This window comes from Panthera uncia, assembly GCF_023721935.1.
Source record: "Panthera uncia isolate 11264 chromosome B2 unlocalized genomic scaffold, Puncia_PCG_1.0 HiC_scaffold_24, whole genome shotgun sequence".
Lineage (NCBI taxonomy): Eukaryota > Metazoa > Chordata > Mammalia > Carnivora > Felidae > Panthera > Panthera uncia.
The window spans coordinates 107,762,289-107,788,210 of record NW_026057580.1 but is presented as its reverse complement, the minus strand read 5'-3'; the positions used below and the strand labels follow the sequence as shown (position 1 = coordinate 107,788,210).

The following is a 25,922-nucleotide window of genomic DNA, read 5'->3' as shown; positions in this document are numbered from 1 at the left end:
CCCCGAAGCCACCCCCCCCCCCCCAGTCTTCATCCTCTCCAGTGCCCTCTCCAACACCCTGGGCCCTGTTCGTTGGTGTTTTTGTGCACGTCTACAGAAGTCCTGGCCTTTTAACCAAGCCTTTGTTTTCCACAGTACTTGTTGCTGAACTTGGAGAAACTGATGAAGCGACACATAGAACACAATACGAAAAACTTAAAATTTAATGAGAACACTTAACATTAGATAGTCCCTCCCTGAAGTGGAATAACTCTCGGTCCACGCATGCCTTCTCTGTTCCCGTCCTCGCGGTCTCACGTCATATGCGAGTACTTCCCCTCCACCCTGAAAACGCTCCATCCTCAGACTGCAGGCCAATTTTGAGGAGTTTTAGAGCCACAAGGATGTTTAGAAGCAAGGCCTCCCAGGAGAACACGGTAACCCCTGTGGAATTTTAAAAAATATAGAATGAATTCCTTTTGAAAAGCAGTGGTACCACCCCCCTCCATAAATTGCTAGACTTTCTTAAGCCTCTGAGAGTCTGTGTGATGTTCTAAGCAGCAAATTGAACAACTCCTCAGAGACGAAGGCTTTTGTAGATTATGAACGCACTTCCCACTTGTCAGGCCACGGTCTCTGTCGGGCATTTTTGTGTGTGGCAACTGCTCGGACTCCATTTCCGTCTTCGTCTTTACTTTAATACTATTGTTCCTTTGTTGTTCTGAATATATACTTGTGAATGACCATGAGCCCAGTTTTAGACTAAGACAGGGTATATTATAGACCAACACAGTGACATTTTGGTGGTTTCCATTTCCTGTTTAATCCTGCCTGGACCTCCCAGGGCGTTTAAAGTTGCTCCCGAAAGTGACGTGCACATGACGATCGTGAATTCAGTACAGCTGATTAATCAGTGTCTGTACCCAAAATAAGTGGTGTCCTAACTGATTCCCTTTCTGGGGAGTTTAGCACTAAGTGGTCCCTGGGGGGCCATCTGCCTTCTCTTCTCTGTTTCGAAGCCCAGCCTCATAGAACTGCTGCTGCAGCTTGTTTTTTCTCATTCCAGAGCTAAATAAAACCCTCTAAAGCTGTTAGCTGCCTACTGGCTTTAATGATTATTTGGATTGATCTGAAAAGGCCATTGTAAAACTCCATTTTGAGATCAAGTGATCCTCAAGCACAGGTCTACACGATGTGCTTACAGAGCAGACGCAACCGTGATCGCTCTGAGCTCAATGCCAAGTGCAGCAACTCACCTGCCCACAGTGGACGAAGGCGAAGCCCTTGTAAAGGTTTACGAAAACTACGCCGTCAACCACGCATCCGCCTGTGTTTTACTAAGATGAGTTGTTTTAGTCCCGAGATTCCCGTGCCACGGAGTGACGTACCTTTGCTCACGACGCAGGTGGACGTGGGCGTGGTGCACTTCACGCCCCTGACGCGGCCCAGGATAGAGCAGCCATTCAAGCTGGTGGAGAGAGTCGTGCAGAACGCATTTCAGTTCCGAAGGAAATACTGCTATCGAGGCCTGGGGTAAGAATGCCTTCTTCCTTTCAGCCACGTGCTTTCTAAAATCCTAATACTTTCAAAGATTAAGAACTTCGTTTTCAGGATTCTTCAAGCTGTCTGTGAACGGTCCTCTTAAGGTGAGCAAAGCTTGACTGCCACGAGGAAACAGCAAAACTGTGACTGAACCCTGGGGCCACGGACACATTGCTCCAGCATCAGTACAGCCTGAAACAGCCACAGGTCGGTAATGACCTGCCCTGCGGGGGCCAGGAGTCCTCCGTCAGGGTCGACCGTGCCAGCTGACTTTTACGCTCAGCACTTCTGACCTGTATGCGTGACACCGACCAGCCGGCGTCCTACAGTTCAGGTCTGACACTGACGTGGAGCCGCATACACCCCCCAGGTTAAGGGTTCAGGGCCACAAGACCACCCCCGCTTCAGATGCTTGTCGTAAGTCCCAGGTTGCCACTTGTATTTTTTTTTTTAACGTTTATTTTTGAGAGATCGAGTATGAGCGGTGGAGGAACGGAGAGGAAGGGAAACACAGAATCCGAAGCAGACTCCAGGCTCCGAGCTGTCAGCACGGAGCCCGACGCGGGGCTCGAACTCACAAGCCTCGAGATCATGACCTGAGCCGAAGTCGGACGCTCAACCGACTGAGCCACCCAGGCGCCCCCGCCCCCTTGTATTTCTGACCCACACGCTATGAATTGGGGATTTCTGGGATTTGTGTGGCCACCCCCTACCCCTGCCGTTTCAGGTTCAGTAATTTGCTGGAATGGCTCACAGAACTCAGGAAAACCCTTTCACTTATCAACTTACCATAAAGGACAGAACTCAAGGATGGCAAATGGAGGAGATGTAGGGCGAAGTTTGTGTGGGAGCCGAGGGCTCCTCTCTGGGCTCATCACCCTCCCAGCACCTCACTGTTTTCACCAACCCGGAAGCTCTGTGAACCCCATCATTTAAGGGCTCTCTGGATGTTCCCTTAGGCACAGCTGGTACAGTCACTGGCCACTAGTGATGGAGCTTGGTCTCCAGCCCCTCTCCTCTCCCTGGGGGGCCGGGGGGGCCGGAGGGAGTGGGGGAGGTGAGACTGAAAGTTCCAACCTTCTGATCAGGCTTGTTTCCTTTGGCACCTGTCCCCATCCTGAAGCTATCGGGGGACCCGCCAGGAGCCCCCCAGTAGCATCAACTCAGGTATGGTTGAAAAGGAGTTTTATTAGTAATCACAAATAGGCTATCACCCCATCCGGAAATTTAAAGGTTTTAAAAGCTCTGTGTCAGAAACGTGGAATGAAGACCGAATGTATTCTCGCACTACTTGGGTTTTCTAAGTGCTTTCTTTCCATCAAGTCGCTCTATGACACAATGAGAACTAGAAGGTAAGTTAACACTGGAGCAGCCAGAACGGCGTCACCAAGTATTCACGCCAGCGTATTTTATTTAACGGGGAGCCCCTGTTCCGCCGTGCTCACTGCTCTGCACATGCACGTGGCCGCTGTCCGCAAACCCAGCCTGAACGTGGCGGCTTACAGTCCACGTGCCCCCAGAGGCCCTGAAGTGAGCACAGTGGTATTTTGTGTCTGGTGGCAGCCAAGAAAATGTTTAATTCGGCCCAAGTAAGGCGGGAAGGTGTGTGTGTGTTTAAAAACTGGGCCTGGCCTTGTAGGCCTGCATCTCCCATTTTCTAAAATCCCCCACTTCTTTTTCTGGTTTTGCGAAGTGTCCCCTCAGCACGTATTTCAGGTACGGCTGGCCAGCTGCATCCTGAAACCGTCCCCGAAAACTCACTCCTGAGGATTTGAGCGGACTGATGGTTCAATCCTGGGCTTGCCGTTTGTGAACTCCAATTAGGCCAGGATTTTTACATCACCGCACAGGTCCTGCTTCTCGAGCGGAGACCGAAGGAACGGAGCTGGCCCGGTGTTGGCTGCGATGAAGGCCGAGGGCCCCTGCCGGGATGCTCCACACAGGCTGTGACGGACAGTTTTATGTGACGGCCCTGATTCGTGGAGGGGGAAAAAAAAAAATCACAAAAAGCACATTTTACTTTTGGAAATCCTGAAATTGGCCTGAGTCCAGAGCTGGCCCTTGTGTTTCCAAGCTAAGTGATGGGCCCCTTCATTTCATATACACAGTCCCCTATGCGGATAGGAACCCCAAATAGCGTGACCCACTTGGACCTCTTGGTGTCCTTTAGTCATATACACCCACAAATTGGTCCCGAGTGATCAAACCCCTCCTTGATATGAAACTGAAACCCCGAGATCACAGCTTGCCCAGACACTGTAGGGAACGTGGAGTTCTTCACTCCAGGACCATGAGCCTGTAAGGAAAACTCCCATCTCAGCCGGCCATGACCTCTGAGCTCCGTAGAGCCTCCAACTGTTGAGAAAAAAAAAAAGAAAATCCAGGGGTAGCTTTCCAACATTTCAGTCAGTTTTGTCATTCATTTTAAAACAGTGGTCTGGCTTGGTTAGATGAAGTTTAAAATACATACTTCAAATCAATTTTAAAGATGCCTCAAGGTAAATCTAAAAGAATGATCTTGTTTGCATTTTCACGTCACCGGTTTTCTGACTTTGCATAGTAAGGTCAAGGCCATTTTCTGGGGGGGGTGTAGAGTTCCCAAGGCTAAGTTCAAATTATAGAGGAGAAATTAGACAAGTTTCATATTAAGATAGGTGGCAATTTTTTTAAAAATGAGGCAAATCAAACATTAAGAATGGAACTGAGCAGATGTCACCTTAAACGATACTTGTACTGACGGAGCTGTGGAAAATACCTTCCCACGGGGACGTATGGCACAGGTCACATTAGCTCTGCCTTCAGTGTCCCTTCAGTGTCACCTGTTGCCTGGTGGCGAGACCGAGACCCCTCCCCACTGGCTCGGAGCCCTGCAGCCAAGCCAGCCGGCTGTCTCTTCCAGCCCCTCTGGTGGTCAGTTGTCAAAACAATGTCATTTTCAAATGAGAGTAGGAGGCATCATGACTCACAGAGTTCCCCAAGTCAGTCTGATTATCTTCTCTTCTCAGGATGTTATTCCCTGAAGTTCAGCGCGTGGAAAGCACCGAGAAACTGTTAGAGTTGGCAGACGTGGACCCTACCCTTCGACCCAGCCAGCTCTCTGTCTCCCATTTTAAGAGCCTCTGTGATGTGTACCGGAAAATGTGTGATGAAGACCCACACCTCTTTACTTACAATTTCAGAGAAGAACTCAAGCAAAATAAAAGCAAAAATCAGGAAAGAGAGAACAAGGAGAGATCCCGACGGTAGCTGCCGCCTCGGTGGCGAGCAGCTTTGCGGATGTTGGTTTTCCCGAAGTTGAGCTGCTCAGAGGTACACTCTTTGGTCCACTATGGAAGGACAATAAAAATACGATGACCACGTGTGACTGACTGCCCTTTTACTGTACAACTCGGTAGAGAAAATAATCAAATAACATACAGTACAAGCTTTCTTTCAATATATATACTGCATACATGGGACATGTTCAGTATAAACAGCATCTATTACAACCTTACAAAAATGAAGTATCTGCACATTGTGCCCCTTACCCACATTAAAATAAATATGCTTTAAATAAAGCAAAAACTAACAGCTCAAAGAAAATGCCCAGAGGATTGGGGGGGGGGGGGAATGACCTTTTAAAAATTATTAATCACAACTCGCCCATCTTTTTCCACATAAATTAAAATAGACTGCAATTTTAAGGATCCTAAGTCATTTTTGATACCTGCTCAAAAGGGATATAAACTAAGTAATTTACAGATTCTGATCAGTTTAATCTAGTTTTCTGATCTACAATAAATTAAAATAACTTAAATCTTTACAACTATTTCGTGGGAAAACGTATGCTGCACAAAACCCAATAACGAATAGTTTTTCTGCAATTTCCACTTTACCACCAGTTTAAAGGTAAAACAAGCCATTTAACCCGCGTCGGACGGAAATCCTATGACTTTCCGTGGCTCCCTGTTTCGTAAAAACACTCCTCGTTGACCACCGATGTTAAACTCTGGACACTGAATTCTCGCTGCAGAACAGAACTGAGATCGAGGTTGGCATTTTCAGACTGGCTGTCGAGGGACTGGTGACGGATCTGTGCCTTGAGCAAAGTTCCCCTGTCCCGTTTGGTGCTGTTGGCTTTTCGTTTAATGGCGCAGAAGTGCCCGCGGACCAGCTTGGGCTGCTCGCCTCTGGGCCGCCGGTCGGCCGGGTTCGCGTCCGCGTCGTCCGAGATTCTCAGTCTCTGGAACTGAATTTCAATGTCTTTGGTAGGGCTGCCCTGCTTCAGGGTCTGATGGTAGTCGTCCTCCTCGTCGCTCAGAATGTCGCTCTCTTTGATGAGGCCGGGGGACAAGTCAGCCGGGCCTGCAGGTGGGGGTTGTGGGGAGTCCTGCGAGCTCCCAGCCGGGGGACAGCCGCTGCTCTGCGTGCTGCTGCTCAGGCTCCCCTCGTCCGAGTCCAGGGAGCTGCCCTTGCTGGGCTCGCCGGGCCACTCGCAGCTCGAGGAGTTCTTGAGGACTTTTAAGGACCTGGAGGAAGCTGCAATGAGAAAATCACGCTTCCCTTCAATGATCGAGAAACAGACTCCACAATGTGTAATTTCGGCATTGCGCGTTTAAGCGCTAACATCTTAATCCCTTTAGATTTTACCATCTCACTTCTATAAGCAACTATCCTGGGACTTGGGTAAAAAAAAAAAAAAAAAAAAGTACATACTGCCAATTTTTTACATAGGTTTTTTGGAATTTTATGCTGGAGGGTTTGCCATTTTTATTCTTAATGACCATTTTTTAAAATAACTTTTTTAAATGATTATTTTTGAGAGAACAGGAGAGAGGGAGGGGCAGAGACAGAGAGAGAGGGAGACACGGAATCCGAAGCAGGCTCCAGGCTCCAGGCTCCGAGCTGTCAGTGCACAGCCCAATGCAGGGCCCGAACCCACGAACTGACAGTTCATGGCCTGAGCCGAAGTCGGACGGTTAACCGACTGAGCCACCCAGGTGCCTCGAGGGTTTGGCATTTTTAGATGACCAGTTACCGGAGCTCAGTTGTTTAGCCAGAACAACAAGCTATAAACTATGACAAGGGCTAGGATTCTTAGTCTGCCAATGGATACATGAAAAAGTTATTAATAAAACCTATGTTCCTTTCTTTCACTAAAGTGCTTTGTAATTTGATAACCAAGATTCTACCACATTGCTGTGCCTATTGTCTCCCCTTATTTCCCTTGCTGCTCAATTAAAAGTAGAAAAATGCCCTTTATCACTCATGACAACGGCCTCTGTTGGCATTTCTAGCCAACTTTCAGGGATTTAATATGAATAATCATTTGTGTGTGTTTAATTCCTCACTCTTGGGTTGCAGGAAAAAGGGGAGCTCCCAGCTGTGAGGTTTCTATAGACAATAAGTGTGTTTTTGATGGATATAGCTTATTTTGGCAATAGAGGGAAAGAAAAAGTATGCAGTAAATTTGAAGAGGTCAAATTGTGACCAAAATAAAGACAAGTATTTTAAAAGACTACACACAAGATCAAAGATGCTAACAAAATAGTCAATGTAGAAAGAAGGTGAAAACACTGAAATCTTACAGAGCAAGCAGAAAGCTGAAGAAAAGCATGATTTGGAATGTTTACTTGCTGACTCACTGAGTGGATAAGAATGAGCAGAAGATCTCGGTTCTTCAAGCAATGACTTTCTAGACGCCCTGAGCCGTTCTGAGCACCGGGATGATGGTGGTGACGAAAGCACGCCTCCCCTCCCCACCCCCCCCCCGCCCCCCCCATCTCGGTGGAAGAAACAGGTGAGATGGTGATTCTGAGCTGTGTCAGCTGGAGGGAAGATGAGGCCTTGGGCTTGGCAGTGGTTACAGTTTACTACAAGGTCTGGGAGCAGGAGGCAGTTTAGGTATCTTAAAAGGAAAACAACTGCCACCACCTTCTCGCACCGCTCTGTGGACTCGGGTGTCTGCTTCAGAGCTTACGGAGCTCCCCCGGGGAATGTACAACGCGAGGAGGACTTAACTGCCGTGTTACAAGAACATACATCCTCGCAGAGAAGCTCAGAATGTTTTTCTGAATAGACACAAGGCCGGCAAAGTTCTCACCTAACTTGGCCGAAACAGGAACTCTGTTCTTAAGAGGTACCAGGCGATCCTTACACGTTTTCTCCAGGGGTAAGTCACACTTTATGTGACGCCTGAAGTTTTCCCTCAGAATAGATCGAATGACCTTGACGATGCTGGTTTTGCTCTCACTGTCACTGGTGAAGAGAGAAGAGAAAACAGCAGTAACGTCCAGTGTCCTGCTCCAACCCCACGTGCCCTGGTCCTTCGGTGTCATCTGATCTCAGGACAGACCGGCAGCGAGTTACCCAGCCTGTGGGCTCTGTGGTCTCCTCACTTACACTCTTTTTAGAGTGAAAAGTGATGGTTCTTGAAGTGCCTTGGAGAACTAAGATTTGGATGTATATTTAATCAACGTGTTCTATTACAGGCACAGTTGCCGTGTCGGGGGAGGCTGGGTGTGAACCTGAAGTCATCAAAATTCAGGAGGGCACTAAAATTAAACTCCCTTTTTTGAGACCACGTAATTCGGCCTTATTCCCATCGGCTGTATTTTTTGGAAGTCAGTAGTACCTGCAGCACAGCTGAAAGATGGTTTCTGGCCGTCCTTCTATTTCTGACTTCGTATGGATCAGTTCCCATATGGAATTATTTTCTGTCCCTGTGGAAGAGGAGACAAGGGTCTGCAACTCTGCCAAAGATGTGAAGTTGACAAAAAGACTCAAGTCAAATATTCCCTGTCCCGAGTCTCCTCATTTTCTTCCGTGGCTCATTCTATGTTGGACTTTCACAAATGGTTTTCAAAAGTTAAGTACTTTTTAGTTACTTTTTATGTTTCCTGGTAAAGTTTTCCATCCATCTGAACGTGCTTTCCCCCTAGCCCTGGATTTCACCTCTCTGGGCAACAGATTAAACGGATCCTGTTTTTCAACCCCCTTCCATTCACTGTATTCCTTGGAAGGAACCACGTGCGGGCTGTGCTCAGGTACTTGGGGTAAAAGAGGCCAGCCCAAAGTCAGTTGTTACAGGAAAGGTAAGCAGTTCACACAAAAAGTAAACAGGGACCCAGGACATTGCCACGTGCCTCAGCCTCTTGGTCCTTTCTGTCACCAGAGGCATTGTCACCGGAACATGGTTAGTCTCACAGGATCTCTGAACATTCTCTAAGGCTGAAGATTTTTTTTTTTTCTAATATCACATATAATACCGCTTAATCTTAAGGAATTTTCTGGGATCTCAAAATATTTTTAATTTAAATTTGTAGACCTTTCTTTCTTTAACAAATTTCAGGGTATCAAGGATATTAGGCAGAAAAGTGGAAAACCACTGAGTGAAGATAAGGAAACGATGAAGAGACATATTTGGCAAAGAAAAGCCATCCGTTGGCATTTACTTTCCACAAAAGTGTGTTAAAAAAAAAAAAATTCAGAACAACCTCTCTTGTCCTCGTTTTCCTTGCCTATAAAATAAAACCCAAAAATTATCCCCGAAGTTTTCTCCTAGTTTTTCATTCCACGATGCAAACAAGTCTCTTTAAAATGCCTTTTCCTGGCATCCTACTGCACAAACCAATTACCTGCCGTGTTCCCCAGTCTGACTTGAAGCGCGGATATGGGGATCAACCAGCGAAATTTAAATGGATCCAAGTCGGCAGAGCCATGTGCAGGCCGGGAATTCGAGGGCTGGAATATGAAAGCCCCCCCCCCCCCAAGAAAGGTGTTAGAACATGCTCTCACCCAGAGAGGAGGTGTGCAGGGAGTGGACTTTAAGGTCTCCCCGTGGGCAGGGCTGCCGCGGCCGTGTGAGTGTTCAGGGTGCAGAACCAGATCGGGTCGGGTGTGCTCCCAGTTCTCAAAGAGCTCACGGGGTGCGCGGGGAGAGGGCAGAGCCGTAGTTAGGGGAACAGAGACTTCTAGACGAGCAAGAATGACAACCAGGCCTTCTGTGTCCTCACTGCCTCTGAACAGTCATGACTCTGATGGCTTATCAGCTGATTCAGCTAAGCTGTTGGGTTTGTTCTGAGCCAAGGTAAAAGTGATCTGAAAACAACCAAAGTTACACGGTCTGTCGTGTACGGAGCAAACATGGGCCGTTTTCAGGGATGTGAAAGCTGATTTTCTCCGTAAGCCCAGCACAGGCTATTTGGCTCTATCTTCTTTTAAAACAGATGTCATTTGTGGGGAGAACAAGAAATCACCCTGAGTATCTGAGTGGGTTAGTCACCCCAGGAATAAGTCACATTAGTCAAGCGAGGCCGCGGCACTGAGCGGGCTTCTCAGCTCAACGCTGCTAGGAACAGGGAGCCCTGGAAAGGCGGCTGTGATCACAGTTACTTCTCGTCTTACCAGTTTCTTCTTCAGTTTGCAGTGTTCTTTATAAACCAGTATGACAGCTCTCTTAAAGACTACGGAAAGGAAAAGAAAAAGAAACGTCTTTCATTGTTTTATACAGATTTTGTCCCAAGGCTAAACTAAGTAAGGCTGAATGGTTTTTTGTTTTTTTTTAATCTGGACATTTATGGGAAATATCCAAATTAAAAAAAAAATTTTTAATGTTCATTATTGAGAGACAGAGACAGGGCACTTGCGCGGTAGGGGCAGAGAGAGAGGGAGACACAGAATCCCAAGCAGGCTCCAGGCTCCAAGCTGTCAGCACAGAGCCCGATGTGGAGCTCAAACTCATGAACTGTGAGATCATAATGTGAGCCAAAGTTGGACACTTAACCGACTGAGCCACCCAGGCACCCCGAAGCTGAATGTTTTAAAAGAACAAAGCTCTTCAAACTTACGACGCTCTAAGACCCCATTATGCTGGCACAGGAGTGAATAAATGATACCTCCCTCTGGTCGTATTTGAATTACGCAGGTATACCCGCTCACCTAAAAGCAATTATCTGGGGGCGCCTGGGTGGCTCAGTAGGTTGAGTGTCCGACTCTTGATTTCGTGCTGTCAGCACAGAGCCTGCTTGGGATTCTCCCCCCCCCCCCCCCCCCGCTCACATGGGTGCTCTCTCAAAATAAACATTTAAAAAATAAGAATGGTTATCTGAAGTAGATCTTGGCAATTTTTTAAAAATTCTTGTTTTATTTCACTGAACTCTGAGGACATGGTGTTCATGTCAGTGAGAACACAGGGTCTATACTGGGTCTCAGTGAGAATTAAGACATTTTGAAAAGCGGCAAACAATTAAGATAACAGGTTTCAAAATAGCCTCAAGAGATCTGTTCCTGTAACACTTGGCCAGAACCACTAAGCCAAGCAGAAGGGAGAACAAGATAATGAGTATGCACAGTGACAGCATTTTACATAGTTGGAGGCTGGCTCTGTGAAGTCAAAAGCCCTTATGACAGTGATCCTAACTCTCAGAAACCCGGAGTTAGCCGGCCTGGTGGCTTTAGGAAGTTCTTCATCACCACCAGCCTTTTGTAAGTCCATGCGCTTTCGAATGGCATACTAACCGAACACTGTGAGCTCGAGGTCCTTTCTGGTTTTTCCTAGAGACAGAAATGGATTCAACCAGGAGACTGCAGAGTGCATCAGAAGTTCCCCCATGGAAAGTTCTGTCACCTGTTTCGTAAAAACGAGAGACAAAGACATGGAGACCCCGGGGGGTAGACCGTCTCCCGTTGGGAGCCTGAATCATATACGTATGTCACCGTATACCGGTGACTGCCAAAATACAAGCACCCTCGATCTATTATGGCCCCTGTAAACATGGGGCCTTTAAATAGTGTTAGTTTTGAAAATACAAGCGACGTATCAAACTGTCTGAAAAAGAAGCTAACTGGGAAGGCATTTTGTTCAGTGCACACGTCATATGTGGGTGAGACACGCCTCGTGACCTACTCCACGGTGCCAATTCCCTGACAGTTCAAGGCTCTCCTACGTTGTCCTCACTAATACTTACCCGGGGCTCTAGTGCACTCACCAGCCCCGAGCCACAAACTGCTCTGGGCCTGCAAATCAAGAGGCACCAGCGCTGAAACTAATAAAAAAACTCAACTCCAGTTGTTTTCTGTCCTTGCCTTTTTCTAGTGAAACTATGTTCCCTCTGACACGTAGCCTTTAAAAGCTCAAGATCCTGATTTAGTAATCAGCCAGAAAAGAGCGAGAGAGAGATGGTGTCACCCTAGGGACAACTAGTTCCGTAAGTAAGGAGGTGGCCACCGATGTCAGATGCGAAGGAAGAAAAGCAGAAAAGCCCTAGGTTCTCCCCACAGGCTGGCCCCCACCCGTGTACTCATCCGGTCTCTGCCAGCTTGCGCCCTCCACAGATGCGCCGGCCTCTGTGCTGAGTCTTGCCTCCTGCCCCACGGAAAGGGAGGAGGAGGGAGGGACGAGCTAAACGAGATTTCTTATTTTCTTCTGTACAGTGTTAAGGTGACATAAGGTTACATTCTCAAACCGGTGTCCTGAATTTTATGTCACATTTACACTTAAATGGTGTGGCTTATTGTAAGCACTTAGATCAAAAAAACTTTGGGCCCACCCTCCTCCAGGAGAGCCCGAACAGGGCAGCCTGCTCTGGAGGGTGCCTACGGATTCAGTGAACAAACACATCACGCTTCTCAGGATCCGGAAGTCCCACTGACCTCCTTCTCTGTTCCACTCTGCTCCGCCACGAGCTGGTCAAACACGGTCCCGTAATCCTCATAGACCTTCTGCATCTCATTGATGTGGCTTGCTACTTTCTCCATCGCTTTTAGTGCCTCTGAAAAGTAGGAAATCGTCATCTTATTAATTTTAAGGCCTACCAACAGTGGTAAGTTCAAGACTCCGGCCAGGACTCAAGGCTTTCCTTACTAACAGCAGCATTCCTCAGGTGGGGCTCAAACAGCCCGCTGCCATCCAGTCATTACAACGAAGAACCACAGACTGGCCTCCCACTCCGCTTGTCTTCGGAATGAGGCAACACAAAGTATCGCTCATAATAAACGCGAACGCTGATTGGGCACTTTCCACTTGGCAGGTGCTCTGATGGGAGGTTTATGTGAATCACCTCCTTTAATCCCCACTCGGTCACTGTAGGAACTGCGGTCGCCATGTGTGAAACGAGGCCGGGAAGAGGGGCCCCGCGGGCTGGCGGCTGGCGGCCGTGCGTTCACGAGCGCCGCCTCTGTCTCCTCACCTGTCAGGTGGTAGTGCTCCTCGCTCTCGTGGTCCGTCAGCGACACGAGCTCCCTGAGCAGCAGAGGGTACTTGAGCACCCTCTGAACTGGCTTGATGAGGTAGGACTCAAGGGTGGAGGAGTGCTGTTTGGTGGGATTCCGGGCGTCCAGAAAAGCCTTGAAGGCTTGATCAGTTTTAGCTACAAGCAGGCAGGGAAAAGACCCTTAGAAGAGCACAGCAGTGTGAACGAAACCCGACTTCGTTTCGTTTCTAATGCGGTCCCAGATCGTCTATTCCACAGCCCTCCCAATGGCGTTCTTTACAAAAACCCAAATGCTTCAGCAGGCCCGGCACCCAGCCGTCAACACGGATTCGGCATCACAGCTCTGGGGCCAATCCCACCGGCAAAGGGAGCTTACATAGGCCAGAGAGGAACACCAAGTCGAAATGCAGGAATGTCTGACTTTCGAGACATATTCACATGCAAACCCGTGAGAGAGATTGTTCTAGGTGCCTAAAAAGTGAGTTTCAACCAATTCACAAAGCCACGAAAATGTATCATCCTATATCCTATTCTACGGAAGAATCCCGTAGCAAAATAAACCAGTATTCCACCCCCCCACCCCAACACCGTCCTAGCACAGATCATTACTTATTCTGTATACTTAGGGGTTATCTTTTTTTTTAAGTTTATTTATTTTGAGTGAGAGAGCACAAGTGGGGGGCTTGGGTGGGGGGGGGGTGGTGGGAGAAGAGAGAGAGAGGGAGAGAATCCCAAGCAGGCTCCACACTCTCAACGCAGAAGCCTGATGTGGGGCTTGAACTCACGAACCGTGAGATCATGACCTGAGCCGAATCAAGAGTCGTACGCTTAGCTGACTGAGCCACCGTGTACCCCTTTCTTTCTTTCTTTTAAACTAAATTGATAAGCACTGCTGCCTTCACCTCCACAGCTCTGAGCAGTCCAATCCTTCCACCACACGGCACCTCTGTGGGCAGTGAACACTCCCTGTATTCAGAGTCTGACATCACGAAGAGCACGCACGGGAACCCAACTCCGTTTAGTTTCGAGAGAGCCAACGGGTGCACAAGTGGCTGCTTTGGATTCCACCTGCTGACCGTGGGTGACCAGCTGTTTGGAATTCAGCTGATTTGAATGAAATTACACCCTCACCTGGGGTTCTGTTCCAGAGGCAAAACCTACAACTTCTAGGAGGTGCAGTACCATTTTGAATGTGACTACCCAAGTGGATGGCGAGACGATCCTTCAGAACCGGGCAAAGCATTGGTGATGCGCTAACATTACTGTGTATTGACCTTCAAGAAGAAGGCGTTTCTGGGAGGAAACGCCGATGGAGTCAGGTCTCTGTTTAAACAAGTACAAGAGGCAGATTTGGGCTGGAGCTCGTTAACTCCCGGCACTTCGAGACACCGTTTCTTAAACCTGAGCCTGGTCTTCCACGAAACTGGAAAGATCCAGATGTAAACCAAATGACAGGGGCGCATCCGTGGAGCCGGCTAATGCTCAGAGTGTTGGAATAAACCTCCACATGCCTTCCATGATACTGCAGAGTCTGTTCCCTGGTCTGGAGAAAGAAACACTGAACAACAACCGTGAGATCCTTTCTGACAATGCCGTTTAGAAGCATATGACAGACAGGAGGGGGCTTAGAACTGAGCTTGGCGGCTACTGCCGTGTTGATGCAACTAAGAAACGTTCAAATACAGAAGAGTTCTGTCCCAGAAGAGAGCCCTGACTCACTGGCTTCTAGAGTGGTAGCGAATTATCACGGGAGTGAACCGCATGAGGCCACTTGTATTTCTAAAGAAGGCATTCAAGTCCTGGGGGGGGGGGGGGGGGGGGGGGGGGGGAGTCATTTTGATCCTAGGAATTTAAGACATGATAACAGTTGAGGTTTCAGCAGGTTCGGGTCTTATCCCCCAGTTCACACCGGAGAAGTCAGGCAGCCTGGTAACCTGGTCTGGAGACGGTTCTGATGAACGTAAACAGGACCGCGCACATTTTCATAAGATGCCTGTACTGTCCGAGCCTCAGACACTCCCGTATTTGTCTGATGTTCTCCGTACAAACCGAATCGTCGCTGCTCACGACCTCAGGTCCTGTGCCGGCATCACTGATTTTTCCTCCTCTGATCTTCACCACCAGAAGTGTATGAGAGTTCCAAAGACTGGGACAGAGAAGCATCTTCAGAGAGAGACCGATTTGAGAACTGTCGTCTCGTACGTGAAGATGTGTGTGTAACTGAGAGAAGCCTCAGCAACAGAGCCACCTCAGGGAAAGCAGCGTTCCTGGTCTGGGTATTACCGGACCGGACCGAACGGCAGGTTAACGGGACGGTGACGGTAACTGCGCCGCAACATTCCCCACAATATGCGTGCACCTAAAGGAGGTCACGGCTGTCACCGGATCTCCGAATACACTTCCCAGGCTGGGCTGACGGGCTGGCCCGTCACCGAAAGCCCAGGTGGCTCAGGGCGCGGGCCACGTGCCTAAACCTGACCCGCTGCCGGGCAGGAACCCGCACTCAGGCATCTCTCTCAGTTCCACAGAGTGATGTCTGATGGCAGCACGAAAGGGAAGAGTGAGGGCATCGACCACGCAGGTCTACGCAGACAAAAGAACATGAGAGTCTTCAGTTAAAGCCACTAGAATAAAGTGAGATGATAAAAATGTGGAGAGAGGCACCTGGATGGCTCAGTTGGTCAAGTGTCCGACTCTTAATTTCAGCTCAGGTCATGATCTCATGGGTTGTGGGATCGAGCCCCACAAATCAAGCTCTGTGCTGACAGCACGGAGCCTGCTTGGGATTCATTCTCTCCCTCCCTCCCTCCCTCCCTCCCTCTCTCTCTCCCGCCCCACCAGCTTGCTCTCTTTCTCTCTCTCAAAATAAATTAACATTAAAAAAAATTTTTTAAGTGGAAAGATGAAAGGTATTTCAGTGAGAGGGTGTGGGCTGTTAAATGTTAGTTTTTTCCTGGTTCCACAAAAAAGGCTTTAAGTTTAGTTAACACTTCTTATGAGTGCAGTGATTCCTTGGGCGTGAGAAGGTTAACAAGGAAGAAACAAAACAGCATAGTGTTTTCTGTCCCCATCCAGGGGCTCATGGTTCTGAGTTTTTAGATCAAGGCATTTGGTAAAAAAGAATCCAGAGGTAACTGAACAGCAAAGTGACACATGGGAAAGAAATTTCTCTGCCCTTAGGACATATCTTCACTGTTGCCAATAAACTGAAATAAACCGAAAAGTTTCCCTTTAATATCTCTCAATTTCAAGGTCAAGAACGGAGCAGGATCAATCAAAACTGCATTTATCCCTACTTATTACATGCAAATTTACTCTGTTAACAATTTAAAAAAAAAAAAGCACAGATATAAAGGTATGAGCAACTTACCTCGCTCTAGAACCTTCTGTACTTTGATATGATTAGCACAGAACCCGCTGTACAGTTTAAAATGGTCCGCGTAATAAAGGAAAGAGCCTCCAAGGGAAAACAGTAGTTTCTAGAAGGGGAAGAAAAGTCACATTGGTCATGGTTTACTCAACGTCTGCTGGCCCTGGCGTGGCCTCTGACTACTTCAGCGCACCCGTGGCATCTTTCAGACACCAGAGCACTAATGCCTCAGAAAATCACCAAATGAAATAAGCCCAAGACTGTGCCATTTTCATGGCAGACGGAGAACAGTCTGGTATTTCCCTCACAGATCTTTAGTTTGATCGAAAGCTTTCTGGCAGCCGAGCCTACTGACGCTACAGGCAAAGGGCAAGAAAGTTCTACAAAAATACACCTGACAAAATGGGATACGAATGACCTGAGAGGATAACTAATCAGGCCAACTGTGCCTTACCCGGGACAAATGCTGTCGTCTGGGTACCGCCCTGCCCCCTTTCTACCGTCTGCCTCCTTTCCTTCCCCAGAGGGGCTCCTTCCGGGTCCCGGATGCTCACACTGGAGACGGGCTCCACAGAAGAGAGGGCTCCCTCAGTACCACCGACCCGTGTCACAGGACCCATGTCCCCGGGTCACGGGACTTTGTGAAAATGGAGGATGGGACTCAGGGCCAGCGCTCCCGCTTCGCAAGCAAAGTCCCCCTTCGGCAGACTTGAGTGAAGAGCGTGGGCACGGTCAGCCACCAGGCAGACTCCACAAAGCCTGGGCCACCCAGACTTCTGCTTACAGGGGCCACCCAAGTGAAAATGTAGCCTCTCACCAGCTGCCACAGGAAAACAGCGCAACGAAAGCACCGAACTCACCTTGTCGGCAGTCAAGGGACACTTTCTTTTCCAAGGGCGGACGCCGCACTCTACCCACCCGGTTCTGCTTTAAACCTGAGTCAAAACTACTTACTCTAAACTGTGAGGGAGTTTCAAGGGTGTTAAAGTCCGAGGCGGCTGAAATCCCATCCTCCAGAGTCTCCAGAAACACCTTCTGAAAGTCCAGCATCTCTGGCAAGCTGCCGAACAGTGACTCCATCTGCATGAAGGCCGGGATTGAACAGAGGGCATCAGCGGTGGGGGTGGAGAGGGGCCGCCCCAACGAATCCCCAGTCCTTCGGGGAGCAGCAGACAGAAGCGGATCCTTGAACGAAGGCAGCATATTCCCCCTGGGACACCGTCTGTACACAGGGGTTTACAGCTCCGGCTCCGGCAGTTCCAAACTGACTTTTTAAACGGATGGAACCTTTTCGGGATTCAAACTGGTAAACGGGAGTCAGTAGCGAAGAACCAATTACGGAGACTGAACACGAACAAGTCATGGATTAAGGAGTGACTCTGGGCCACGCTTCCTACAAAAAGGGCGTGACCGTCCTGCATTTACAAACTCTTGCCGCTGGGCCTCACGTGGCAGAGGCCACATAAACGGCTTGGGAGGAGGCCACGCTTGGTCCCTCTGACGATGCTCAAGTCCCGTGTGTTCTCTGGGGAATCAGGAGATATAACCTCCGGGGAGGTCCACTAAAGGGCAAACAGAGACTAACCCGTGCGTTAGTGGACGGCGGGGGGGGGGGGGGGTGGCAGGGGACCGATTACCTCGTCTTGGGTGAGAAAGGTCTCATTCTGAAGTGGCTCCAAATATAATTCAAAGAGGCAGCTCAGATCCTGAAACGTGGAAGAAAAGGGTCTTTATCACTCATGTCTCCAAAATACCCAAGAGTTTCCAGCAACCCTGACCACAGCTCCAGACTCCCACTGGGAATGATGGAATCGTGTCTTGTTGCAATTCGTGACCCTGAAAGTGGTTACTATCAGGGGCGCCCGGGGGGCTCCATCGGTTAAGTGTCTGACTGCGGCTCAGGTCATGATCTCATGGGTCATGATCTCATGATCTCTGACAGCTCAGAGCCTGGAGCCTGCTTCGGATTCTGTGTGTGTGTGTGTGTGTGTGTGTGTGTGTGTGTGTGTGTGTGACTCTTTGCCCCTCCCCCACTCATGTTCCGTCTCTCAAAAATAAACATTAAAAAAATTAAGTAAGTAAGTAAATAAATAAAACTGGTTACTCTCATTTCTGCCCTAATTCACATGGGCTAATCCCGCAGTACACGCAGCAGCTGGGTCACCAACTCTGCTTAGCTTGGTGACAGAGCCACTCCTTCTGTGGACCGGTGCAAGGGGGCATCCGCCTCCCCTCGGACAAGGGGAGCTCTGGCGAGGCACTTCTGTCGGGCACGAGCACCCCTGCCGGCTCCCCTGGCTTCCTCCTCTGTACCGGGGAGCATGGTGACAGCCCCACCACGGAGCTGAGTAGGACAGGACAAGACCTGGGAAGCTCTTCAACTCTGGGGTTGACGCATTAGCACAATTTTGAACTCTCGTATTCAAATGCAAGAAAAAATGTCCAAGGATCAGCGGCCTATAATCTAGGCCATATTTGAGCCCCCAGTACACCGGGCCCCAGTGGTACGGAACAGTGGGAGTTGATGGCATTTATACAACTCCTTCCATAAATGGTTTATTTGCGATAATTTGAAGCCAAGACCAGGATATAATTTTGTAATAGGAAAGATTTTTTTCTTGTTTCGCTTATTCTGAAGAATTTTGAGTATGAAAACATTAAGTGATCGACTACAAAGTCCATTACTTTGCTCTCTCATTTTACAATGGAGAAATCGAGACCCAGAGAGCTTTCTGTAAGAGTCCGAAGCCTCCAGAACCTTATGGCATAGATTCTGGGAGCAAGCAGACAGGCCTGGGAGGCCTTTTACTATTTCGCAACCAACAGCTCCCTGGCCTTCCCTCCCTCACCATCCTCCCCGGCGACTGCTTCCGAGCAGGGAGGTGTGCTGAGTTACTGAACCGTATCTCGAGGGAACACACAAAGGCTGAAAATTCCAAGTTGCACGCATGCAGGGATCAAGGTTAGACGAACAAGTAAAATCCCGTGTTAAATGTCAGCCACGAAAAGAAACCACAAAATAAAAACGGTGTGTGTGCGAATCACAAGAGGCACTGGGTGCTGGTTATTTTGTGAGAGACAGTGACAGGCTGCCCTCTTCCCTCGTGCGGCCGGTGCTGCTCGGCGGGACTTACACGCCTCGAGCAGGCAGGCGCGGAGCCGGACAGCTGCAGCCCTAAGGGAACAAAGTGCAGGTTTCTTGCAGAGAGAAGGGTCCTTCCTGTCTAGCTCACCCGCAACGTCCACCTTTATACCCTACCAGCATCTCAGGGAAACCAGCCTCCCGTGCGGCCTCACGGTAAAACGGAACATCAGCGACAACAGGAAGGGGACTTCGAGGAATTCTGCCCTTGAATCTCGGTGGAAAGCTCATGGCCACCCTCAAGAGGCCGGAGGGTCTCTTGAAGCCTCAAACCACAGCGCACAAAGCTGCTTGGGAGAGGCCACCACAGTCACAGGGAAGATCCAGAAATCTAGGCTGAGCTCCCTAATGTTCACATCATCCGCAGGACAACACGTAACGGGACGTGAAATTAAACTGTCAACTCCATAGCTTTCTTTTCTTCTCTATGGGATCAAAAAGAAGGGGCTCTGGGTAGTTTTCCTGGGCTACCTGTGTATGAGGCCTTCAGTAAAGCCCAGATAAAATGACAGGGACACTAATGAAAGGGGAAGCTCAGGCCCGTCTCGCGGAGAAAGAAGGTGACAGCTGTGTCTGTGTGTGCACACACACCTGTGCAGGAACAAGGGCACGCCCGTCTGAGACCCGGGAGGACGGAGGTGGAGGGGACGGCCCCAGGCCAGGCCGCTGCACCGAGGCAAAGCCAGGCGGGATCCTCTGCCCACTGCCCTGTGCCCTGCTGCTTCCAGAACAGGCCAATGAAGTGAGCTTACGGTACTACCCGAGCCTCAGCAAATACTTAAAGCAAAAGAACTCTGTCTTCCCTTCCCAGGCTCCAGTGCTCTTCATAAAATATGTCTCTCAAACTATAGGGGCGCCCGGGGGGCTCGGCCGGTTAAGCATCCGACTCGGGATTTTGGCTCAGGTGGTGATCTCACAGTTTGTAAGTTCAAGTCCCGCACGGGGCCCCATACCCACAGTGTGGAGCCTGCTTGGGATTCTCATTCTCATTCTCTCCCTCCCTCCCTCTCTCTCTCTCTCAAAATAAATAAAACTTTTTAAAAATGTGTCTCGAACTATTTATTGGAGGCTTCAGAGATAAATAAGTGAATGCTTCGGGTGCCGAAGATTCTCAGCAACCACCCGTCCGCACGGGCGTGGGAGCGGCCACGTGTAGGCCAGCTGCTCCAGCGTGGGACTCTGTCCCGCACGGTGACCTCCACCAGGCAGGTCTGGGGGCCGCAGCAACAGTCTCCTGGGAGCAAGCTGTTCCCCAGTCCCTCCTCCCCTAAGTGCTCTCCGGCCCCCTCCGACTCCGCCAGGAGACTCCCTTCCCACAGACCGCACGCGATGAGCTAGAACATGTTTCCATAGTGAAAGCTACCGTGGTAACCAAGGGAGCCGAGGAGCCCATCCTTCCGGGCCCTCCCAGCTCCTGCACCCTCGCCCCCTCCCCAGCGGCAATTCACCACTTCGAGGGGCAGGGGGCTCCGTCAGGAGTGCTGGGCTTCGGGGCGCATGCGACCTAGGGGCCCCCCGCCCACATACCGCTGGCCGCCGCGGGGCCACAGAGCCGGCAAGAACGTGCGGAGTCGCCCGTTACCTTCACGTAGGACTTCTCCGTGTCCATCAGCTCCTGGATGACTTTCCGGAGGCGATCCGCATCGGAGAGGTGGCGAGCCAGCGGCCTCGGAGGTGGCTCCCGGGTCCCCCTCGGCCCTTCCATGCCGGTGGTCTGCGAGTCGTTGAAACTCCTACACAGCGCAGCGATCTGTTCGGCGCTCTGGGAGGCGGAAAGACGGGGAAGGGGACGTTCGGGGCGTGCTCCGTTTTGGCAGCTTCCCGGCCAGGACGCAGGCGGTGCTCGTCCCTGCCCAGCGCCCTCTCGGGGACCTGGGGGGGGGGGGGGGCGAGAACCTAGCACAGCCGGGTTCATTCATCTCGGACCGCTCTGGCTACCGTTTAAGGTAACGGGAGTGAAGACAGGGTATCTACGCCGGATGCGTTTCTGTTGTCAGAACAGAACAGATGGCTCTTTCGTACCGAAACTAGAAAACGGCACAGGTTGACCCTTGGTAACAGAGTTGAGGTGGCTCTCAAACCAAGACCGCGGCTTTCTCGGAGCCCGCTGGGGAGCCCCCCCGACGCGGCGGCCCGACGGCCTCGGGAACGGCGCGTGACTGCGCGAATTTTGGGGCGACCTGGCTACAGGGGCTCGCGGCCCTGCCCCCCCGTCCACTCCCCAGCCCCGCGGGCTCGCGCCAACAGAACACGAGTGAGCGGTTAGAGCGGCTGCACCTGCCGGGGCCGGGCGGGGAGGGAGGGACGTCCCCTACCCTGCAGGGGGCGGGGGCACAGCCCCACGGAGGGTGCAGACGGGAGCAGGTGACCCGGCCACCCCGGTGAGTGCCGGAGAACAGGGGTGAGCAGGCTCCCCGGGAGGCTTCGGGATAGTGGGGGCAGTCACACACCGAGGGGACGAGAGGAGTGGGAACGTCTGGGGACCGAGAGCCTGCAGCGCGAGCTGCTACTCGGATTCCAGCACAGCGATGACAAAGGTTCTCGAGGGGGACCCCTTCATCCTGCCTGACGTCGTGGCTTCAAGGCTCAAACGGGTCTCCTCCTGTATATCTCCACGGTGCCTGGAGCATCACCAGCCTACACTCAGCGTCCTCTAACTTGCCTCTCCCTCCACCCCACCCCCTCACAGGCTCCAGCCCACGTAGCACCTGCCGGCGAGTAAGCCGGCCAAGGGCAGGGCCCGTGCCCATCGCTGCCCCGAGTGCCCAGCAAGCCCTCAGCTCCCCCCCACCGCACGGCAGTGTTACCGAGTGACAAAGCAGTGGCCCCGGTACGCGTGACGAGCGTCCACCCGTCTTTGGCAACTTGCCGTCCCTCCCGCAAACTCCCCCTCCTTCGGCGTAAACGCCTTCATCCCCGACCCGTCCCTCCGGCCGAAGTCAAAAGCCGAGCTTGTCAGGACCATCTCCTAGTGTGGAATTCATCCTCTCGGGGACGCTTCAGAACACGAACAACTCACACAAGCATGTGTCACGCAACCGCAGTGGCCCGACGCACACCCGTTAAAAAAGCTGGCGCCTGACGACCTGAAGTGCCTCGGAGGAAAAACAGGGCACTGCCGCCCTCCCCGGTCCCCCTCCCGGCTCTACCCTCAACACTGACCTTCCGGTTCATCTTCTAAGCTCAGCGGGTGTCACCCGAGGGCCCGCTCTGCCTCCAAAAGGAAGACAGGTCCTGCCCCAGGCGATCACGTAAGAAACCCCAAAGCGCAGCCAAGGGCAGAGTGAAAACCAGCCCAAGCTCGTGCGGAGCAAACGAAAGGGGGAAGACGCGGCAAAGCAACGGGAATCCCTCCGCTGTGTGCAGAGGCTTCAGGGGAGAAATGGGTCGTCCCACGGTCCTGGCAGGAACACACGCGCTCCAAGGAAGAGCCAAGAATGAGCCGGAAGTGCAGTGAGGAACGAGCAGGTAACGTAAAGACCCCAGCTCAGGGGAGTGACCGCGAGCCTCCTCTCCACCCAGATGTCTGCGAGGAGAACCCCCCAGTCTGCTGGGCCCTTTAAACAGAATCATTTCTCTTTTATTTTCACGTAAATCTTGGTGCCAAAGTTCAATCAACCACACAGCCGGTACTGGGCTTCCAAAGAGCCCATGGTGAGTTCGAGCCCCATGTCGGGCTCTGTGCTGACAGCTAGCTCAGAGCCTGGAGCCTGCTTCAGATTCTGTCTCCCTCTCTCTCTGCCTCCTCTCCGGCTCATGCTCGCGCTCTCTTTCTCTCTCCCTCTCAAAAATAAACAAACATTTAAAAAACTGCATCTTGAGGGGCGCCTGGGTGGCTCAGTCAGTTAAGCAGCCAACTTCGGCTCAGGTCATGATCTCACGGTTCCTGAGTTCGAGCCCCGCATCACGCTCTGCGCTCAGAGCTCAGCCTGGAGCCTGCTTTGAATTCTGTGTCTCCCTCTCTCTCCGCCCCTCCCCTGCTCATGCTCTCTCTCAAAAATAAACATTAAAAAAAATGCATCTTGATTTATCAAAACGCCTCATTTCATGTTTAAAACAACCAAATCTTATGATTCATTGCTGAAGAGATTCCAGCACTGTTCAGCCATGCCCCAAAAGCCAAATGACAGATAGTAAAAGCCAAATAGAACACTGTAGCCAAAAGGCAGCTTTTCTCTCTTCCGGGACGTGAGCATCATTAAGGAGCCCTCGGAAGTACAACGAAACCACTCCAAGTTGTGTGCACCCCCTTTCCAGTGCACCTCAACCCTGGCCACGCATGAGCTTCGTGTCGGGAGCTTTAAGAAACACCCATGGCTAGATCAACTGGCTCACAATCCACATGTGAAGCCCCTTGTAGGAGTATTGTCTTAATTTTTTTTTAAATGTTAATGTTTATTTATTTTTGAGAAAGAGACAGAGCACGAGTGAGGGAGAGGCAGAGAGAGAGGGAGACACGGAATCTGAAAAGCTCCAGGCTCTGAGCTGTCGGCAGAGAGCCTGACGCGGGGCTCAAACCCATGAACCGGGAGACCATGGCCTGAGCCGAAGTCGGCCACTTAACCGACTGAGCCACCCAGGCGCCGGAGTATTTTCTAAAAGTTTCCCAAGTGTGGCTAACATGTGAGCCACGTGACAACTACTGGTCTACCTATCAGAATCGCGAGCAATCTCCAACTGGGCTTCCTGGGGGCAGTGCTGCCTTCAGCCTGACACGCTGTCCCCAGGGTCTGGAGTGAAGGACAGCCATATAAAAAATTTACAGACTGAGCTCCTGAGACCGAGGAAGTAGCCAGAATCACACCCATGACCCTGGTATTCCGTCCGGGTCAGGCCCTCGACGAACTGAGCTCAACAACCCCAGATAATAATGATACGGAGACTCCCAAAACTCACTCATTTGAAATCTCTGCTACTGCTATTTGCGCCGCAAGCCCAGACAATGTAATTTTGCAATTCTGACAAGTCACAGCTTCCAGGGCTATGGAGTCTATATTAAGTTCACATACACCGCATAAAATCTGACAAAACGCACCATAAGTTAATGGCAGCTGGTGAGCTTACAGCTTCACGTTGCTGGGATGTCAGAATCACACCTAACGATGCAGTGTTAAAATAACGAGGTTTTAAAAATAAAGTATCCTTGCCATTTCAGAAAATCAGAATCCGCTTTAAGAACGCTTCTGGGAAGATGAACTTGGAAAAGTGAGTGTTAGTGGAGATTCTCAGAGCAAATGAACATCTTAAGGTACCATCAACGAAATGCTGGAGCGCTTACAAAGTCCCCTTCCTCACGCACAGCACTTTCACCATCGTCTCAGGCTGGGGGGTGGGGGTGGGGGTGTGGGGACGGGGCGGGGGGGGTCACTTGGGCTCAGGAGGCAGGAAGTGGAACAGAAAGAAGATGGACACCAATGGTGTTTTTACGTTGTATCTGGTTACGTTTCCGTGCCTCTATTCGTAGGGACAGGCATCAGCATTGAACAGTTAAAGGCAGAATTTGGAGTGTATCTGCTGAGCAAGTTCTAGGAACGGGGACTACTTTGGATGGGCTGTTTTCACACCCAAAACGGTGACAGTGGCGAAAAGCACAGGCAACATTCAGAGGCCCAGGGTTCTTTTCTGGCTCCGCCCCCAGTCCTCGGCACAGTCCCGGCAACGCTCATTTCTGAGCAACTTCCCTAGATCCCTAACCCATCTGGTAACCCCTTGGATTGCCATCTGGGTCACGGAGTAAAGGGCACTCACATTTGCTGAGCACCTGCTATTTGCCAGGTAGACCCGGGCGGCGGGTGTTCTCCAGAATCTGCTGGCATTTAATCCTCTCCGTGACGGACACTGTATAAACGAGGGGCCCGGAGGTGTGGGCGAGACCCTGACGGCACAGGGCCACCCCACCTAGCTCTGCAGGGTGCCCACCCCTCCCGGGGATCTGGCAGAGCAGGAGGCAAAGCAGATGTGCCCCTCCGCCCCTGCCCATGTGGTCACGGCGTCCTGGCCCCGACAGAATCCAAACACACTCCCGGTGTGCTTGGGATGCGGCCACCGGCCCCTGGGGGCCACCTCTGCTCGGAGAAGCAGGGTCGTTTCCACACACGACAGCCACATCTTTTAGAAGGCTTCTCTGTACCACCGTCCCAACTCCACCCTGGGAATGCTGCTTTAAAAACGACAGGCGTTCACCAGGCAGGGCTGTGGGTGCGTGAAGATCCCGTAGCCCGACAGCGCGTGCCTGTGCAGGGTCACGAACACCCTGCCTTCGGAGGCACAGCTCAGATTAGGATTTTCCAGTTTGCAGGATCCACGCTGAGAAACTTGGGTTCGCTGTGGACCTCCTTTTTGAAAGGAGAACACGAAATGAGTATTCTCTCTGTGAATTCCTTTCAAAACTTAAATGGAGTTTTCCCTGAAACTATGCTGTATGGAAAAGCAGGGATGCCGACCAGAACGAAATTTTTTTCAGGACCTGAGCTTACACTAAGGCTGATCCCTGCTTGAAAACGATTTGATCTTATTTACAGATGAAGACCATCTCACGGAGGACTCTGGCATGAAGCACCTAAGCATTCTGGACACACACACACACACACACCCCAAACAAACAGAAAACGAACTTGACTGTGGTAATTATTTCACAATGTTTATGTATAGCAAATCATCAAGCTGTATGCTTTAAAGATACAGTTTTCTCAATTAT

At 50.7% G+C, this 25,922-nt stretch overlaps 2 protein-coding genes across 9 annotated transcripts in view; one reads left to right on the top strand and one right to left on the bottom strand.

Moving 5' to 3' along the window:
• TFB1M (transcription factor B1, mitochondrial) overlaps positions 1 to 4,878 on the top strand; it is a 79,702-nt gene extending 74,824 nt beyond the window's left edge. For all 3 annotated transcript variants that reach the window (XM_049653147.1, XM_049653145.1, XM_049653146.1), the window contains 2 exons: positions 1,385 to 1,512; positions 4,527 to 4,878. In XM_049653147.1, the coding sequence (XP_049509104.1) occupies positions 1,385 to 1,512; positions 4,527 to 4,767 (369 nt within the window). In that variant the 3' untranslated portion in view covers positions 4,768 to 4,878. The remainder of the gene's footprint in view (positions 1 to 1,384; positions 1,513 to 4,526) is intronic.
• A 170-nt stretch (positions 4,879 to 5,048) lies between these two features.
• The window catches only part of TIAM2 (TIAM Rac1 associated GEF 2), a 137,030-nt gene continuing 116,156 nt past the window's right edge, over positions 5,049 to 25,922 (bottom strand). For 4 of the 6 annotated variants that reach the window (XM_049653114.1, XM_049653117.1, XM_049653116.1 and 1 more), the window contains 12 exons: positions 20,808 to 20,987; positions 17,721 to 17,789; positions 17,038 to 17,163; positions 16,084 to 16,192; positions 12,690 to 12,869; positions 12,154 to 12,272; positions 11,020 to 11,128; positions 9,907 to 9,965; positions 9,138 to 9,243; positions 8,135 to 8,222; positions 7,604 to 7,758; positions 5,049 to 6,039 (listed from right to left, as the gene is read on the bottom strand). In XM_049653114.1, the coding sequence (XP_049509071.1) occupies positions 5,447 to 6,039; positions 7,604 to 7,758; positions 8,135 to 8,222; positions 9,138 to 9,243; positions 9,907 to 9,965; positions 11,020 to 11,128; positions 12,154 to 12,272; positions 12,690 to 12,869; positions 16,084 to 16,192; positions 17,038 to 17,163; positions 17,721 to 17,789; positions 20,808 to 20,987 (1,893 nt within the window). In that variant the 3' untranslated portion in view covers positions 5,049 to 5,446. Of the gene's footprint in view, positions 6,040 to 7,603; positions 7,759 to 8,134; positions 8,223 to 9,137; positions 9,244 to 9,297; positions 9,966 to 11,019; positions 11,129 to 12,153; positions 12,273 to 12,689; positions 12,870 to 16,083; positions 16,193 to 17,037; positions 17,164 to 17,720; positions 17,790 to 20,807; positions 20,988 to 25,922 lie in introns of those variants that run through there. The other 2 variants (XR_007462596.1, XR_007462595.1) reach the window with 2 other exon arrangements.